This window comes from Bos javanicus, chromosome 6 (assembly GCF_032452875.1).
Source record: "Bos javanicus breed banteng chromosome 6, ARS-OSU_banteng_1.0, whole genome shotgun sequence".
In the NCBI taxonomy this organism is placed as follows: domain Eukaryota; kingdom Metazoa; phylum Chordata; class Mammalia; order Artiodactyla; family Bovidae; genus Bos; species Bos javanicus.
The window spans coordinates 59998161-60015750 of record NC_083873.1 but is presented as its reverse complement, the minus strand read 5'-3'; the positions used below and the strand labels follow the sequence as shown (position 1 = coordinate 60015750).

General features: G+C 39.5%; 1 protein-coding gene across 4 annotated transcripts in view; it reads right to left on the bottom strand.

Moving 5' to 3' along the window:
- Nucleotides 1-17312, bottom strand: part of NSUN7 (NOP2/Sun RNA methyltransferase family member 7) — a 46678-nt gene extending 29366 nt beyond the window's left edge. The window contains exons 1-4 of one of the 4 annotated variants that reach the window (XM_061419990.1): nucleotides 16900-17312; nucleotides 16206-16604; nucleotides 4532-4590; nucleotides 4020-4150 (exon numbers count right to left, since the gene is read on the bottom strand). In XM_061419990.1, coding sequence (XP_061275974.1) covers nucleotides 4020-4150; nucleotides 4532-4590; nucleotides 16206-16515 — 500 coding nt within the window. In that variant the 5' untranslated portion in view covers nucleotides 16516-16604; nucleotides 16900-17312. Of the gene's footprint in view, nucleotides 1-4019; nucleotides 4151-4531; nucleotides 4591-16205; nucleotides 16605-16848 lie in introns of all 4 variants that reach the window. The other 3 variants (XM_061419987.1, XM_061419988.1, XM_061419986.1) reach the window with 3 other exon arrangements.
- Between the last annotated feature and the right edge of the window lie 278 nt (nucleotides 17313-17590).

Genomic DNA, 17590 nt, shown 5'->3' with positions numbered 1-17590 from the left:
ATAGGAGGAATGAATAAGTTTGATCTAAGACACTCTGTGATTAAAGTGATTTTTAAAAGATCACTTTATTTATGGAAGAGATTGTGAAAAAGGAAGAGTTACAGGCAGGGAATGAAGAAGCTATCACAGTAGTCCAAGTGACAGATTATAAATGGCTCGGGTTTGGATAGTAGGAGTGGAAATGGAAACAAGTAGACACATTCAGCATATGGCTTCCAACTGGAGTTACAGAACTTAATGTAATAGGTATGGCAGAGGCACTGGGGAGGGCAGGAAAGAAGAATCAAGGATAATATCTAAGAAGCTGGTGGTGCCTTGACTGTAACAGGATAGTTTTGGGTGATTTGGGAGGAAGGGCTACTCAGTTTTTCCTCTCCTGTTGCTTCTCCAGTCTTTCACTGCCCATTTTCTAATTTCACTGTGCCTTTTCTAGTTTTGCCTCACCAAAGTCCAACAAATTATTTGGCAGAATCAGATTCTTGGGCTAGTATGAGGCATGCAGAGAAAGAAAGGAAGAAGCTGTGGTCTCTTTTATTTAATCCGGTCACACTGTTTCAAAGATAGTTGCATTTGTACAAGAAATGAGTTCTTAAAGCCCTTGCATATATCAAAAAGATAGGGCTTCCTTGGTAGCTCAGCAGTAAAGAACCTGCCTGCCAATGCAGGAGACACAGGTTCATCCCTGAACTGGGAAGATCCCACATGCCACAGGACAACTAAACCCACATACCACAACTGTTGAGCCTGTGCTCTAGAGCTCAAGAACTGCAATTACTGAGCCCATGAGCCACAACTACTGAAGCCTGAGCACCCTAGAGCCTGTGCTCCACAACAAGAGAAGCCACCATGATAAGCCATCAACATGAGAAGCCCACGAACGGCAATGGAAGAGTAGGCACACACAGCAACAAAGACCCAGTGCAGCCAAAAATAATAAACAAATGAATGATAATAGGTTCACCTTGGATTCTATCCCTAGAGCCATGAACAAATGAAGAAAAAGATACCAGTTGGTATACAGAGTGATAAAACACAAGGATTTCTGGTAGAGACAACAACAAAGATCAAACACAATTTTTATAAGGAGAAAATTATTCTCATTCAGTTTCTTGTTAAATAACTGCTTCTTTTTCTATTACCTCTTAAAATTAGTCTTCATCGTCTTGGTAGAAACATACTAAGGTATACTTTAAGCTTAACATGATTCTACTGCCCTGTGGACAATACTGCCCAGCCCCAAGGCCCAGATGATCTATAGAGGTTGGCCTCCAACATTCTGAGTTCAGAATTCTACTCCATTAGCTATGGAAGACTGGCCCAAGGGAATGCACTTGACCCACGAGGAGCCAATCAAATTCCCTGGAAGGGGGTAGAATTTAGAACTGGGTGTAGAGATAATAAATTAATCTAAGTGAAGAAACTAACATACAAGTGTAACAAGTAAGCTTAAGACCTGGGGTGCAGCAGTAAGGCTTTTTCCTTGTAGGCTAGAAACAGAGAAGGCAGATCAGGAGAGAAAAGGAGAATGAAGCAGATATTAAGAGAGAAGCAGAAATAAAAAGGTAAAGAGACAAAGAAAATCCTGACATCTTTCCAGTTCCTGATTTCATCCTCTTCCTGAGTCTTTGAATTGCATGAGATATTCCAGGATCTATTTAAGAACATTTTCCATTTTTGCTCACGCTAACTGAAAATAGCTTCTATTACTTGAAAGCTGCGATTATTGATTAGAACCTTCTAGGTTATCTTTATACATGTATTTTCTTAGCATTATCTTTCTCATTGTACATGGATTTTCTCAATGTTATCCTTATACCAGTATATTACACTACTATTCTCTTCAATTTAACCACTAAATACACTCACTTATCCTATAACATATTATGAACAGAGCATAGCATGAATTGGATATAAAATAACTTATTAATGTGGGAGTAAGATCTGTATTATATGAAGCCCGATTGGTTCGGGTAGTTTCTGTTGCACTGACAGGAATGTAACCAGATAACCTCCTCCAGGCAAGAGGCAGCACAGTATATATTACAGGGAAAAGTAAAAATCTGAGGAATCAGGAACCTTAGACAATAATATCTTCTGGCTCTTCTGGCCTCGTGAGCCATGGTCTTTGCTTGTCCTATTTCCTACCTGCCTCGCTAGCATTCTCAGCTAAGAATCTGCTGCTGCTGAAACCGCAGTCTGGTCTTTCTTACTTGGTTAGAGCTCTGTGGCTTTCCTGGCTGCTTTAGCCTAACCTCAGCTCTCATTACGCACACTAAGTTGAGATTTCCATGAAAATCTCCTTAGTCCTAAGTCAAATGGAAACTGAAAGCAGTTCAGGAAAGCTGAAACTCAGAGCTTGTCCCAAAGCACATTGCCCCACCACTTTTTCTCCAATGTATCTGCACCCATCCTGGGTACCCATCCTCAGAGGCAGGTTGCCTAGTAGTGGTATGGGGAGGTGAAGTGGTTGCCCAGGAACCTATGTAGTAAACAGGAGCAAGATCCTTGCTTATCTAAGGTACATACATTCAATTGCTTTTGCTTTTCTGCATCCCCAAACTTCTCATGGCTACAACTGACATAGTACTATGTCATATCTGTCATCGTCTAGCATATTTTACCCAAGATTCACTATCTTAAGTAGAAGGAAAAGTAGCATATAAATGGTTAAATCTTGAGCCCTGAAGTGAAAGAGTTAGTCACTCAGTCATGCCTGACTCTTTGGGACCCTGTGGACTGTAGCCCACCAGGCTCCTCTGTCCTTGGGATTCTCCAGACAAGAATACTGGAGTGGACTGCCATTCCCTTCTCCAGAGGATCTTCCTGACCCATGGATTGAACCTGGGTCTCCTGCACTGCAGGCAGATTCTTTACCGTTTGAGCTATAGGGAAGTTCTCTAGAGTTAGCCTTCCTGAATTTGAATTCTGGCACTTCTCTTTCTAGCTCTATGACATTAGACAGGTTACTTTAACATGTCTGTGCTTCAGTTTTCCTCTGTGTAAAAATACAGGTTGATAACAATATTCACTTCGAAGAATTGTTATGTAAAGAGCTTCTTGTAATAGTGATTGATACATATTAAGTGCTCCTCAATAAAGGTAAGTTATTACTATAACTCCATTCAGTGACTCTTTTGGTCTCAACCTTCAAAATGAAACTGAGTTTTCCATAACAATATAAAATGAGATATGACAACTGTTTCAGATTATTCACCAGGGAAACGTCTTCCTACAGGATTGCTGTTGTTTGCTATGTTGTGCTTTCTATTAAGGCTTAAGAGTATAGAGGACTTCCCTGCTGGTCCAGTGAAGACACTGCGTTTCCACAGTAGGGGGCATGGGTTCCATCCCTGGTTGGGGAACTAGGATCCTGCAGCCCTAACAATGGTAGCATTTAATGAATGACCATCTACTATCATCTACTATGCGCCTGGCTCCTAGCTCAGCATTTTACACACATTACTCTAATTAGTTCTCCCAACCACCTTTTTAGGTAGGTGCTATTACTGTTCTCATGCTAGGCTTCTGCTGATACTTAGGGTAAAAGGAAAACAAATTTTAAATATGTTAGTTTTCCTCTTAACTACTGACATTAAGTTGTAAAAGCTGTAGATTCTTTTTTCAATTTGGCTAAGTGGTGGGTTCTTATCTAATTGGAATTTTCTTGTTTGATACATGTTAGTTTAAGAGCTGTAAACAAAGCCAAGTAAATAAATAATAGCTGTTTCAAATGAAGTGTAAGTTATGTATGTGCTAAAAATTGTCAGGAATTTTTCATGATTTTCCAAATACTTACAAATTGGATCTTACAATTCAAGCTTTCAAAAGAACTTGAATTTAAGTAATATATTTACTTTGTTCAAGATCTTTTTTTAAAGGAACTCAAGAAACTTATGAACTTTTATATTTTTTCTCTATAAAATTTTAACACTTATCCATACATTATATTGTATACTATTTCACCAGTGAAACACTAATAATGAATTCATATAAAACATCCTTTTAACCTTTATAGTTACCTGTTAAGAAGGTTCTCCACTTCTAGAACTTCTGCTATAGACTCTTCATTACCAGAAAGAAGACGAGCTTGAAATTTTCTGTCTTGGAAATCATATAGCATCACAATGATAAGACTGTTCAAATGATCTGGCTACCAAGGGGAAACACAGAGAAGGAATAGCATACAAATAACATCTAACAGCAATATTTCCCATTCCATTATTTTTCAAGCGAGCAGGAGTATGACTATTTTCACATCATCTGATTAAACTGGGAGATAGAAAAGGACTGCAAACTAGAAAAAAAATTCAGTAAAAAATAAAACTTTCAAAAAGGACAATTTCTGGCATGTTCATCAAAATGAAAGGAGTACAATCTATATTAGAAACTTGGAAGTAGGAAAGAGTTAAGGCTGTGTTTTGAAGAGGTCTTAGCATTAAACAAACTAGGTATTTAAATCCCAAGGCTTATTTTTAGTGCTTTCTAAATAACACTCACGTGACAGCTAATTATATAAAAGTTATACACTTACTATTGTGGTACTTGGGAAGATATAGCTGTCTATTAATATAGTTTCCAAAATATCTTGATCTGTAAAACAAAGAAAATGTCTGTTATGAAAACACCAAAGCTGAAAATGAAAACTTTGGAATCAAAATACACTTTAGCCAATACTGCAAAATACTTTTACTTTCAAAATATACCTTAATTCTTGATAAAGACCCAAATTACAATGGCATAATGAAATATTTGTAATCTTTATGAATCCCAGACCCCTGTGACCCAGGCTCCACATGGTGGTGGTGTTGTTTATTGTCTACTTGCTAAGTTGTGTCCTACTCTTTGCAACCCCATAGACTGTAGCCCACCAGGCTCCTCGGTCCATGCGATTTCCCTGGGCAAGAATACTGGAGTGGGTTGGCATGCCCTCCTCCAGAGGATCTCCCAGATGAGGGATCGAACTCACATCTCCTGCATTGGTAAGTAGATTCTTTACCACTGAGCCACCAGGAAAGCCCAGGCTCCACATGGAATCATCATGGAAGTCAAAGGAGCATTATCTGAATAGCTGAGGTAGTAATAAAGGAATCTCAATCTTTAATTTATATCCTTGAAAAACATTAAAGAAGATCTAATTAATAATGTCGTATCCTTTTACATACTGTTGAATTCAATTTGCTAACATTTTATTTAGGATTTTTGTTCTATGTTTATGTTCATGAAGGATATTGGTCTATAATTTTCTCTTCATAATATCTTTGTCAATGTTGGTATCCGGGTTATGTTGGCCTTATAAAATTTGTGGGATATATCCCCTCTTCTTCTAGTCTCTGGAATAATTTGCACTAAATTGGTGTTATTTCTTATTTAAATATTTGATAAAACTCACTAGTGAAGACACTGATAACATTTAATCTAAGACCCAAATGACAAGGAGTTACCCATGTAAAGATCCAGGATGAGACAGCAACCTGGTCACAGGGATAATTACAAAGGTAATAAGTAAAAACATATGGACATATTTTGAAACCTCCACAGGGCAGATGAGTGCTCCATTTGTTATAATGACTTAACTATATATACACATCATATAACAAATGCTTTAATCAGTTAACAGAAAGCTAGGATAGCTTCAATTCATCAACATTTGTGGAACACCTCCTACATACACAGTACACATTGAATTTCAGTTTTTATCTAGGGGATGGGAAAACTAATAAGAAGCGACAAACTTGGGAGAACAGACTCCAATTTTCACAGGAAATCTTTCAGGTATCATATCCATGTTTTAGTCACCAATTATGGCTGTATTGTACAAGGCAATACCCCCATTTCACTTATAAGGAAAATGAAGTTTATAGTTTCACACTCTTAGTACTTGCAAACCGAATCCTATCTAATTCATAGTTTCTCAGCATGAGTCCCAATTTTTGTCATAGAAAATACAGTCATCATAAGAATGAAGGCCTGCTAGGACAGGAGACCTGCATAGGCTTTAGAACTTTGAGCAGTGGAGTTACTGGACTCCTAAAAAATATGAGAGGCAGAATGAAGGAAAAGAAGACAGAACATTTGTTTTGCCAACACTGCATTTTTTCCTTAGAGCTCTTGTCAATTGCGCAGAATGCACTGCCTTTATGTATCTCCAGTTTAAAGAATTTTCTCACACAGCAATATGAACATTAATTATGTATACTCTTTGTGTGGGCCGTGCATGTGGCATCTTAGTTCCCTGACCAGGGATCAAACAGATGCCCCCTGTATTGGAAGCATAGAATCTTAAACACTGGATCACCAGGTAAGTCCCTAATAATGTGTATTTTAGATAGTGCTTTCTATGTGATACACATTGTTCTAAAATGCTTTCTATATATTAATTCATTTAACCCTCTCAAACAATCCTATGAATTAGGTACCATCATTATCCCCATTTTATAGATTAGGAAATGAGGCACAGCATGGTCAAGTAATATGTTCAGGGTCACACAGCAAGCGGCAGATCACAGAGTCAAACCCAGGCAGTCTGATACCCAAATGCATTCTCTTCACATTATGCTGCCTTTCCTGTACTTACTCTTACAACACACCACACTGGCTAAATAAAACACACTGCTAACAACTGAGTTATCAGGACTTTTTGAAGATTGCAAAATTTACCTATCCTAGTTCAGCACAATAGCTCCAATTATCCCTCATCTCCCACTAATTCGAAACTCTTCTCTTTAGTCTCTTGAAGGGAACTCAATCCTCATTCCTCATGTTTCCAATGTAGAAGGCCTTCCCTAGAGAAACACTCCTAGATTCTCTCCCTACCTACTCATCACTCTACATGAAACGAAAATTGAGTTTATTTAGTGAGTGAAATTGGAAGAAAGAATGGGGCATATCTTACTCCCTACCCCTTCCACTCTTTGTCTGCCAGTGTTTCTGCAGAAGGTGGGCATGCATTCCAGACTGCTCTCTGCCATGTGCCTTGTGAGTTGGGTGGAGGGACTTGCATTTCTTCAGCTGTGTCTGGATTATATGGAAAGTTCTAGTTCTACTTCTGAAGTATTTCACAAGCCTGCCTTGACTGACGATCTAAAGCCATGTCCCTGAACATTTTTTTTCTCTCTACTGGTTACAAACTCAGGTGTAAGAAAGTACAAGCTAGTTGCTCAATCATGTCCAACTCTTTGCAATCCTATAGACTGTAGCCCACCAGGCTCCTCTGTCCATGGAATTCTCCAGGCAAGAGTCCTGGAGTGGGTTGCCATTTCCTTCTGCAGGGAATCTTCCCGACCCAGGGACTGAACCCAGGTCTCTTGAATTGCAGGCAGGTTCTTTACCATTTGAGCCACCAGGGAAGCCCCAGGTGTAAGAGGGGTGCTATTTATAGGACCCCTAAAACTCACACAGTCTGTCTGATCATCCCTCCCATCCTGGAAGAAAGATTGAAGATGTTTCTTCTTTTGACTTTCCCCTAGGTTCTCCTTCTCTATTTTTATTATGTGTTCATAGTGTTTCCTTCAGTGATCCACTTTATATAATTCACTTCTAAAACTTACATTTCAAGAATGCCAAGGCTGAAAGGGAATAAGATGGTAGAGTAGAAAGATGTGGATCTCACCTCTCCCCATAAACACACTGAAATAACTTCTATATGTGGAACAATTCTCACAGAAAACTAACTGGAAACTGGCAGAAGAACTGCTATACAACCAAGTTAGCAAGAAAGAGCTCTACGTAAGTGACTTGGAAGATAGAATAATGGAAATCACTAAATGAGAAGAGCAGACAGAAAAACAATGAAAGAACAAATGCAACATATGAGATCTATGAGATGATTTCAGACATGACAACTGACACATAATAGGTGTTACAGAAAGAAAAGAGAACAAGAATTGAAAGTGTATTTGAAGAAGCTATGGATGAAAACTTCCAAAACCTAAAGAAGAAAACAGATACCAAGTACAAGAAGGACAGAAGGTCCCAAACAAGATGAACCCAAAGATACCCATACCAAGACATACCATAATTAAAATGATGAATTTATTTTATCTTATTTGGCCATGCCACACAGCTTGCATGATCTCAGTTCCCCAACCAGAGATCAAACCCAGGCCACAGCAGTAAAAGTGCCAAGTCCTAAAAACTCAACTGCCAGGGAATTCCCTAAAACGACAAATTTAAAGATAAAGAAAGGATTCTAAAGGTGGCAAGAGGAAAACAAAGAGTAAGTTATAAGGGAACCCCATTATCACTATCAGTAGATTTCTCTGCAGAAAACTCTGAAGGTCAGAAATGAGTGGCATGATACATTTAAATTGCTGAAAGGGAAAAACCTGCAAGCTAGGATACTCTACCCAGCAAGATTATCATTTAAAATAAAAGAGAAAAAGTTTCTCACAAGCAAAAACTAAAAGAATTCAGCAATATTAAACCTACCCACATTTAGAAAACTTAGATCATGGCATCTGGTCCCATTACTTCATGGGAAATAGATGAGGAAACAGTGTAAACAGTGTCAGACTTTATTTTTGGGGGCTCCAAAATCACTGCAGATGGTGATTGCAGCCATGAAGTTAAAAGACGCTTACTCCTTGGAAGGAAAGTTATGATGAATCTAGATAGCATATTCAAAAACAGAGACATTACTTTGCCAACAAAGGTCCATCTAGTCAAGGCTATGGTTTTTCCAGTAGTCATGTATGGATGTGAGGGTTGGACTGTGAAGAAAGCTGAGCACCAAAGAATTGATGCTTTTGAACTGTGGTGTTGGAGAAGACTCTTGAGAGTCCCTTGGACTGCAAGGAGATCCAACCAGTCCATTCTGAAGGAGATCAGCCCTGGGATTTCTTTGGAAGGAATGATGCTAAAGCTGAAACTTTAGTACTTTGGCCACCTCATGCGAAGAGTTGACTCATTGTAAAAGACTGTGATGCTGGTAGGGATTGGGGGCAGGAGGAGAAGGGGATGACAGAGGATGAGATGGCTGGATGGCATCATGAGTTTGAGTGAACTCTGGGAGTTGGTAATGGACAGGGAGGCCTGGCGTGCTTCAATTCATGGGGTTGCAAAGAGTCGGACACAACTGAGCGACTGAACTGAACTGAACTGAAAAGAAATACTGAAGGATATTCTCTAAGAAAAGAAACAAAGTATTTATAGGACAAGGAAAATCACAATAGGAAAGGCAAATACATAAAAGGATTGACGATCACTTCAGTTCAGTTGCTCTGTCATGTCCAACTCTTTGTGACCTCATGGATTGCAGCACACCAGGCTTCCCTGTCCATCACCAACTCCCAAAGCCTACTCAAACTCGTGCCCTCATGTTGGTGATGCCATCCAACCATCTCACCCTCTGTTGTCCCCTTCCCCTCCCGCCTTCAATCTTTCCCAGTATCAGGGTCTTTTCCAATGAGTCAGTTCTTCACATGAGGTGGCCAAAGTATTGGAGTTTCAGCTTCAGCATCAGTCCTTCCAATGAACACCCAGGACTGATCTCCTTTAAGATGGACTGGTTGGATCTCCTTGCAGTCCAAGGGACTCTCAAGAATCTTCTCCAACACCACAGTTCAAAAGCATCAACTCTTCAGTGCTCAGCTTTCTTTGTAGTCCAACTCTCACATCCATACATGACTACTGGAAAAACCATAGCTTTGACTAGACCTTTGTTGGTAAAGTAATGTCTCTGCTTTTTAATATGCTGTCTAGGTTGGTCAAAGCTTTTCTCCCAAGGAGCAAGCATCTTTTAATTTCATGGCTGCAGTCACCATCTGCAGTGATTTTGGAGAATACATAGATTAAAACAGAATCAAAAAATTGTAAAAAAAAAAAAAAGTTATAACTACAATTAACAGTAAAAGGATATGCATAACGATGTAAAATAGGACATCAAAATCACAAAATGTGGGTAATGGCAGTATATAGATCTTTTATAGTGTGTTCGAAATTGGATGACTATCATCTTAAAGCCAGGAGATATAGTTTTGAGTTAACATACTTGAGCTCCATGATAACCACAAATCAGAAATATACAACAGTTTATTTTGAAAAGAATATAAAGGAAATCAAGCATACCACAAAAGAAAATTATCAAACCACAAAAGGAAAAAGAAACAAACAAACAAAAGAAACAGAACTATAAGAACTGAAAAGCAAGGATTATATGGCAATTAGTACATACCTATCCATAATTACCTCAAATGTCAATGGACTAATGCTCCAATCAAAAGACACACAGTGGCAGATTGAATGGAAAAACAAAACAAAACCAAGAACCTGCAATATGCTGCCCATATGAGACTCACTTCAGGGTGAAAGACATACACAGACCAAAAGGGAAAAGATAAAAAATAGACAGCTCAAGAAAATGCAAACAATAAGAAAGCAGGGGTAGCCATATTCACATCAGACAAAATAGAGTTTAAAACAAAGCCCATAAAGAAAAGCAAAGAAGGGCATTATATAATGATAAAGGGATCTATGCAAGAAGATAACATGCTTGTTAACATAAATGCCTCCAATAGAGAAGCACCTAAATATACATTAAAAAGAAATACTAACAGACATAAAGGGAGAAACTAACAATAATACAATAATAATAGGCCTTAACACTCCATGATGATAATACAATAATAAAGGACCTTAACACCCCACTGACATCAATAGACAGATTATTCAGAGAAAAAACTCAATAAGGCAACAGAGGTTCTAAATGACACAATCATTTGAACTTAACTGATATCTACAAAACACTACATCAAAAAAATCCAGAAGACAGATTCTTTTCAAGGGCACATGGAACATTATCTAGAATAGATCACATACTAAGTCATAAAACAAGACTCAACTAATTTAAAAGGGTAGAAACTATTTCAAGCAGCTTTTCTGACCAAAATTCTATGAAACCAGAAATCAATCACAGGAATAAAAATTGGAAAAAAATGAACATATGGAAACTAAACAACATGCTACTAAAAACCCAATGAGTTCAACAATGAAATCAAGACTTCCCTGATGGTCCAGTTATTGAGAATCTGCTTCTAGTGCAGGGGGCGTGGGTTCAACCCTTGGTCAGGGAACTAAGATCCCACATGCCATGGAGCAACTAAGGTTTTGAGCCACAACTAGAGAGTCTGTGTGCCACACAAAAGTCCCCCATGATGCAATGAAGATCCCACATGCTGCAACAAAGACCCAACACAGCCAAATAAACAAATCAAAATGTATTCAAATTGGAAGGGAAGCAGTAAAACTGTCACTATTTAGATATACTATGATACTCTACATGGAGAACCCTAAAGTCTTCACACAAAAACTATTACAATTAATAAATGAATTCAGCAAGATAGCCAAATACATAAATCTATTGTAGTTCTTCAGAGAAGGCAATGGCACCCCACTCCAGTACTTTTGCCTGGAAAATCCCATGGACGGAGGAGCCTGGTGGGCTGCAGTCCATGGAGTCCATAGAGTCAGACACGACTGAGCGACTTCACTTTCACTTTTCACTTATATACACACACACACACACACACACACAACAGAATATTACTGTCATAAAAAAGAATGAATGTTACTGCCATTTGCACCAACATGGATGGAACTATAGAACACTATACTTAGTGAAGTCAGATAAAGAAATGCAAATAAGCTATCACTTATATGTAGAATTTAAAAATAATGCAAATGAATCTATATACAAAACTGAAACAGAATCACAGACATAGAAAACAAACTTATGGTTACTAAAGGGCAAAGAAAGGAAAGGAGGGGCAAGTTAGGAATATGGGAGTAACAGGGATTACTACTATAAATAAAATAGATAAGTTACAAAATTCATTGTATAGCATAGGAAACTATATTCAATATCTTGTCATAACCTCTAATTGAATATAATCTGAAAAAATAAGTAACTGAGTAATTTAGCTGTAACCTGAAACTAACAGGATATTGTAAATCAACTATACTTCAATTTTAAAAAGAATAATTATAAATATAGGCACATGGGGTTTTTGTATCTGTGGAAGGAGGGAAATTTGACAACCTTCATTCATGTTGTCAAACATTGTTGCTAGGAGAATTAAGTACTGTCCCTAAGACTTCTTTGAGAAAGGACAATAGAAAGCTTGTACCTGGTCTCTTCTGAACTTTGTCCTGTGTACATTTTTCCAGTGCTGACCTTAATCTTAATCCTTTCACTGTAATAAACTGTAACTATGAATATAACAGCTTTGCTGGGTTCTGTGAGTACTTCTAGTGAATCATTGAACCTGAGGGTGGTCTTAGGGATCCGTGACTACAGTTAGTGATTCCCAAAGCCATAACTCAACCATACATTAAATGTTTGCCAGGTTTTTCACTGACAGGTTACATATTCTGAAATGACCAGATTACTGACATAACCAGTTCCTTGGACTGAGAGGTCACCAATTAGTATATACACCTGAGGAAGCTGGAGAAAGAATTAAGCCAGAAACAAGATCAACAACATTCAGAAAACTAAGATCATGGCAAATAGATGTGAAACAGTGGAAACAGTGGCTGACTTTATTTTGGGGGGCTCCAAAATCACTGCAGATGGTGACTTCAGCCATGAAATTAAGACACTTACTCCTTAGAAGGAATGTTATGACCAACCTAGACAGCATATTAAAAAGCAGAGACATTACTTTGTCAACAAAGGTCCGTCTAATCAAGGCTATGGTTTTTCCAGTAATCATGTATGGATGTAAGAGTTGGACTATAAAGAAAGCTGAGGGCAGAATTGATGCTTTTGAACTGTGGTGTTGGAGAAGACTCTTGAGAGTCCCTTGGACTGCAAGGAGATCCAACCAGTCCATCCTAAAGGATGGAAAAGTCCTGGGTGTTCATTGGAAGGACTGATGTTGAAGCTGAAACTCCAATACTTTAGCCACCTGATGTGAAGAGCTGACTCATTTGATAAGACCCTGATGCTGGGAAAAACTGAGGGCAAGAGGAGAAGGGGACGACAGAGGATGAGATGGTTGGATGACATCACGGACTCAATGGACATGAGTTTGGGTAAACTCCGGGAGTTGGTGATGGACAGAGAGGCCTGGAGTGCTGTGGTTCATGGGGTCACAAAGAGTCAGACACAACTGAGCAACTGAACTGAACTTATGATCAATAATTTCAGGAATACCTTCTTCCTCAATTTTTTTTCTTAATGGGTTGTTCATTAATTTATTTTTTAAGAAATCATTTTGCCAGTTTTTCTTCTGTTTTAATATTTGGTAGTTCTTGAAACATCCAGAGATTCTTTGAAAAATAAATTAGCTGCTAATACTCTACTTCTCTGACATAAGTCAAACTTAATAGGAATAAGTTACTCTTCATTACCTTCTTTAGTAGAAAACTGACCTTGCATCTTATTTAGCGGAGTAAGAATAGGGGTTATCATTTCAAAAATCATTATTCTGAACCCTTTAAACAATTAATCAGAAAAACACACTCTCTGCTTTGAAAGAGCTTATACACAAAGGACATCAACAAAAGGGCAAATAATAAAACTGGAAATCATAAAAAATAAAAAAGATGATCATTACCCAAGCTCTCTTTAGTTTGTGCATTAACCTTTTCAGCTTTACTGCTCCTATAAAACCTTAGGGAAGAAATCCTGAGTTTTCTTTTCTGAACCATGATTCTCTGAACTGTGATTCCTTGAACCTATGCTATATAAGCCAGATGTTGAGTTTATAAAATATTACATGTGAAAATATTGAAAGAACACTGATAATACATAAGACAAAAGTGAAATATATAAAAACCTCCAATATTTTAAAGCAAAATATCAGGCTCTTAATTACCTTGGAAATCCACTACATTTAGGAATTCTAGCTTTATTCCATATGAACATTTGGAAATTATTCAGATGATAATTTAAAGCAAGGTATTATTATCATTAAAAAGAAAATAACAGCTGTACCAAGTAAACAACCAAAACCATCCCATCTTAGAATTTGAACTTATAAAAATGAACATTTCAAGAAAAGTAGGTTTATAAAGGCCTATGATGACAATGAAAGAGAGTGAAAAAGCTGGCTTAAAATTCAACATTCAAAAAACCAAAATCATGGCATCCGGTCCCATCACTTCATGGCAAACAGATGGGGAAACAATGGAAACAGTGACAGGCTTTTTCTTGCGCTCAAAAATCACTGCAGATGGTGACTGCAGTCATGAAATTAAAAGATGCTTGCTCCTTGGAAGAAAAGCTATGACCAACCTAGACAGCATATTAAAAAGCAGAGACATTACTTTGCCAACAAAGGTCCGTCTAGTCAAAACTATGGTTTTTCCAGTAGTCATGTAGGGATGTGAGAGTTGGACCATAAAGAAGGACGAGTGCCGAAGAATTGATGCTTTTGAAGTGTGGTGTTGGAGAAGACTCTTGAGAGCTCCTTGGACTGCAAGGAGATCAAACCAGTCAATCGTAAAAGAAATCAGTCCTGAATACTCACTAGAAGCATTCATGCTAAAGCTAAAGCTCCAATATTTTGGCCACCTGATGTGAAGAACTGACTCACTGGAAAAGACCCTGATGCTGGGAAAGACTGAAGCCAGGAGGAGAAGGGGACAACAGAAGTCAAGATGGTTGGATGGCATCACCGACTCAATGGACATGAGTTTGAGCAGACTCCGGGAGATAGTGAAGGACAGGGAAGCCTGGCATACTGAAGTCCATGGGGCCGCAAAGAGTCAGACACAACTGAGCGATTGAACAACAACAAATGACAGTAATTTATCTAAATGGGATCTGGGTTATTAAAAAATGCCAGTCACAAGACACTTTCATAAAAAGAAATAAAGATTGAGAGAAAGAAAATGATAATCTACCATACACATTACTACAACATGACCATCTAATCAATGGATTAATTTTACAAAGAATAATCTCAGGCTTTTATTATTGATTTCTAAAGGCAATCCACTGAAAAATCCCTTGGACAGAGGAGCCTGGCGGGCTATAGACCACAGGGTTACAAAGAGTTGGACACAACTGAACAATTAAGCACACACAGCACACACAAAGGTAAGATTCAATACTCTATCAGGAAAAAATTGTCTATAATAGAGTTTGGGCATTAATATTAAATATCAATTAATTGACACAGATGCCTAATGTGCATCTCACTGTTGCAAGGAGAAAATCTTCAAATGTTAATTTGACTCGTGATTTAAAGTACCAACACTCTGGTTGGTCTTTAAATCTAAGTTTTAAAAAAGAAGAGGAGGGAAGGGATGAAATAGAATCTGAAAGTTTAAACTGGAGGAGGGAAAAATGGCTAAGACAGATTTAAAAAAAAAAAAAAAAGATCACAAGCAGAAAGTAAAGAAATGAAACAGGGAGAAGCTGCTTCTGAACATCACACAAATTTTTCTCTGTGATGACAAATTCCTGGCTTCAGAACTGAGCTACATCATGTCTGTAGACAACCAAAAACACACATTTATAGCTGAGTAATTAATGGGACCTTTTAATTCAGCTGAACAATTGTTAACCAACTCTCAGCAAGGATGTGCAAGGCCCAATAAGTATTAACAGTAAGTAAATGATACATGTAATGCCCTTTCTAGGTGTCTCTTTAGGAAGTTTTATCATTTTAGCCATGCTGGTAATACTCCAAACATTTCTGGAACTTCTTTGGAACTTCTTTTCAGTCAGTATACCAATCAGTACAAACTTTACAGTTTATATTGTATTATAGTTGATGGTTAGTACTAAAACCTGTCTCCAGGCCCTTTGACTGCTCTTATAGTAAAAATATTTGGTTTTGTCCTGGAATCAACTCCATACTCAGAAGTTGATAATTACCCACCATCGAGGAAATCTGAAATATTAACACCTCAAATCCTGGAGGCAGATTAAAAGGGATTTCTACAAAAATTTGGAAGAATAAATTTACAAGCTTCCAAAAGTAAACAAAGAAAATGGCAGTGAATAGGATCATCTTAATTTTGACCCACCTAAGCACAGGGAAATCTACAGTGGAAAACATATCTGACTGAAAGAGATTGTTTTCCTGGAAACTCTCCTTAAAGCCTTGACATCCGCAACTGACCAAAGATATTCAGAAGCCTAAAAACAAAACCTGGGGTATGTGTGTGAGGGTGCGAGGAGGAGGTTCGATGCACCTCAGAAATTCTCTCATTATTCTCTTTTAGTGCTGACTGTCAGAACTGGTACTACTCACACTTAAGTGCACTGAAAGCCAACTCATAGGACAAACGCTGAAAGGATTCATCCTCGGATTCGGTTGAGGACGGCAAGGGCTCATTCCCATACTTTATTAAGGCTTTCTCTGGTGACTTTTCGAGTCTAGTGCCCTGAAAAATGTTCGCTGCCAGAATGTAAACGGAGTCCGGATAGCCAGTTTTTTCGGGTGAACCAGCTGAGCTGTTTTCGCTGCATGCTGGGTCACCTGACAGCGCCAGCGAAGAGAGTTGGGCGATTTCCGCGGTTGTTTCTTCCAAAAACTCCAGTTCATTTGCGGAGTTAAACATGTTTGCCCCCCTGACTGTCCTAGGTAACTCAAGCTTGAATTACAATTCAGATGTTTCGGGAAATGGTTTTCCTTGTTCAAGCATCGTCTCTGTGAAAATAAAAGATTATCCCGGTTAAACCACTATTTCCGCAGGACTACACTTGGTGACCCACCTCGTGTGGCCCTAGAGACCCAGCGGTGGCATTCCCTGGCCGCCCCGAGCATCCCTTACTTGGAGCCGGGAAACCTCCACACACAAAGGGAGAGGGGTGGAGACGGCTCCGAATGGCCTCCGAATTACGAGACCTTAACCGAGGCCCGTTTGGGTGCAGAGCTCCCCCAAGAGCCGCACCTGCGGCCCCTCGGGCGCTCCTTTCACTGGCTCCCGTGAGTCCTCCCTTACCCCAGAGGGCGGATGTTCCCCGGGGCTTTGGGAACAGAGACGCGGCCGCAGCACTTCGGGCACCGGTGCCTGGTATCTTACACAGCGCCCTCGGGGGCCCCGGGACTGCTGGGCTGCCGCGGTGGTCCGCGCAGGCAGTTTGGTTCAAATGAGCTTCTCCCACCCGCCGGGGTCGGGACAGGGGGGTCGCGACCCCCGGCTCTCGCTTCGCTCGGGTTCCTGAGGGAGGATGCTCCTCAGGGCTTCGCCCGCCCGCACGGTCGTCTTCACGAACGCGGCAGCTGAGCGGAGTAGAGCACGAGTTTGGTGGGCCCGCCGGCTCCGGCCGCGAAAAGGTAGGCCTCCCCTGTCTGCGGCAGTCAGCCTGCCCAGGACCCGGGTCTCCGTGGCAACCAAGGGTGCGACGAGTGGGGAGGGAACGCTGTCAGAGGGCAGTTCCCGCGGGATTTGGCCAGCGCTTCCTTTCTTGAGTTGCTCCTCCTCTCACCCCGGACACCTGTGCCAGCCCCTCCTCAGGTTGAAGGCCCCTCCATAATTGGACTGCGCAGCCCTGAAGATCCTCGACTTCCCCAGAGTCACAAGTGACCCTTCTTCTCCAACTTGTCCCCTGTGATCTCCTTGAAAGCAAGAATTTTGTATTGCTGACAACACCCAGTTTAGAGGATTAGCGGGCACGCAGGAAATGTTAAAA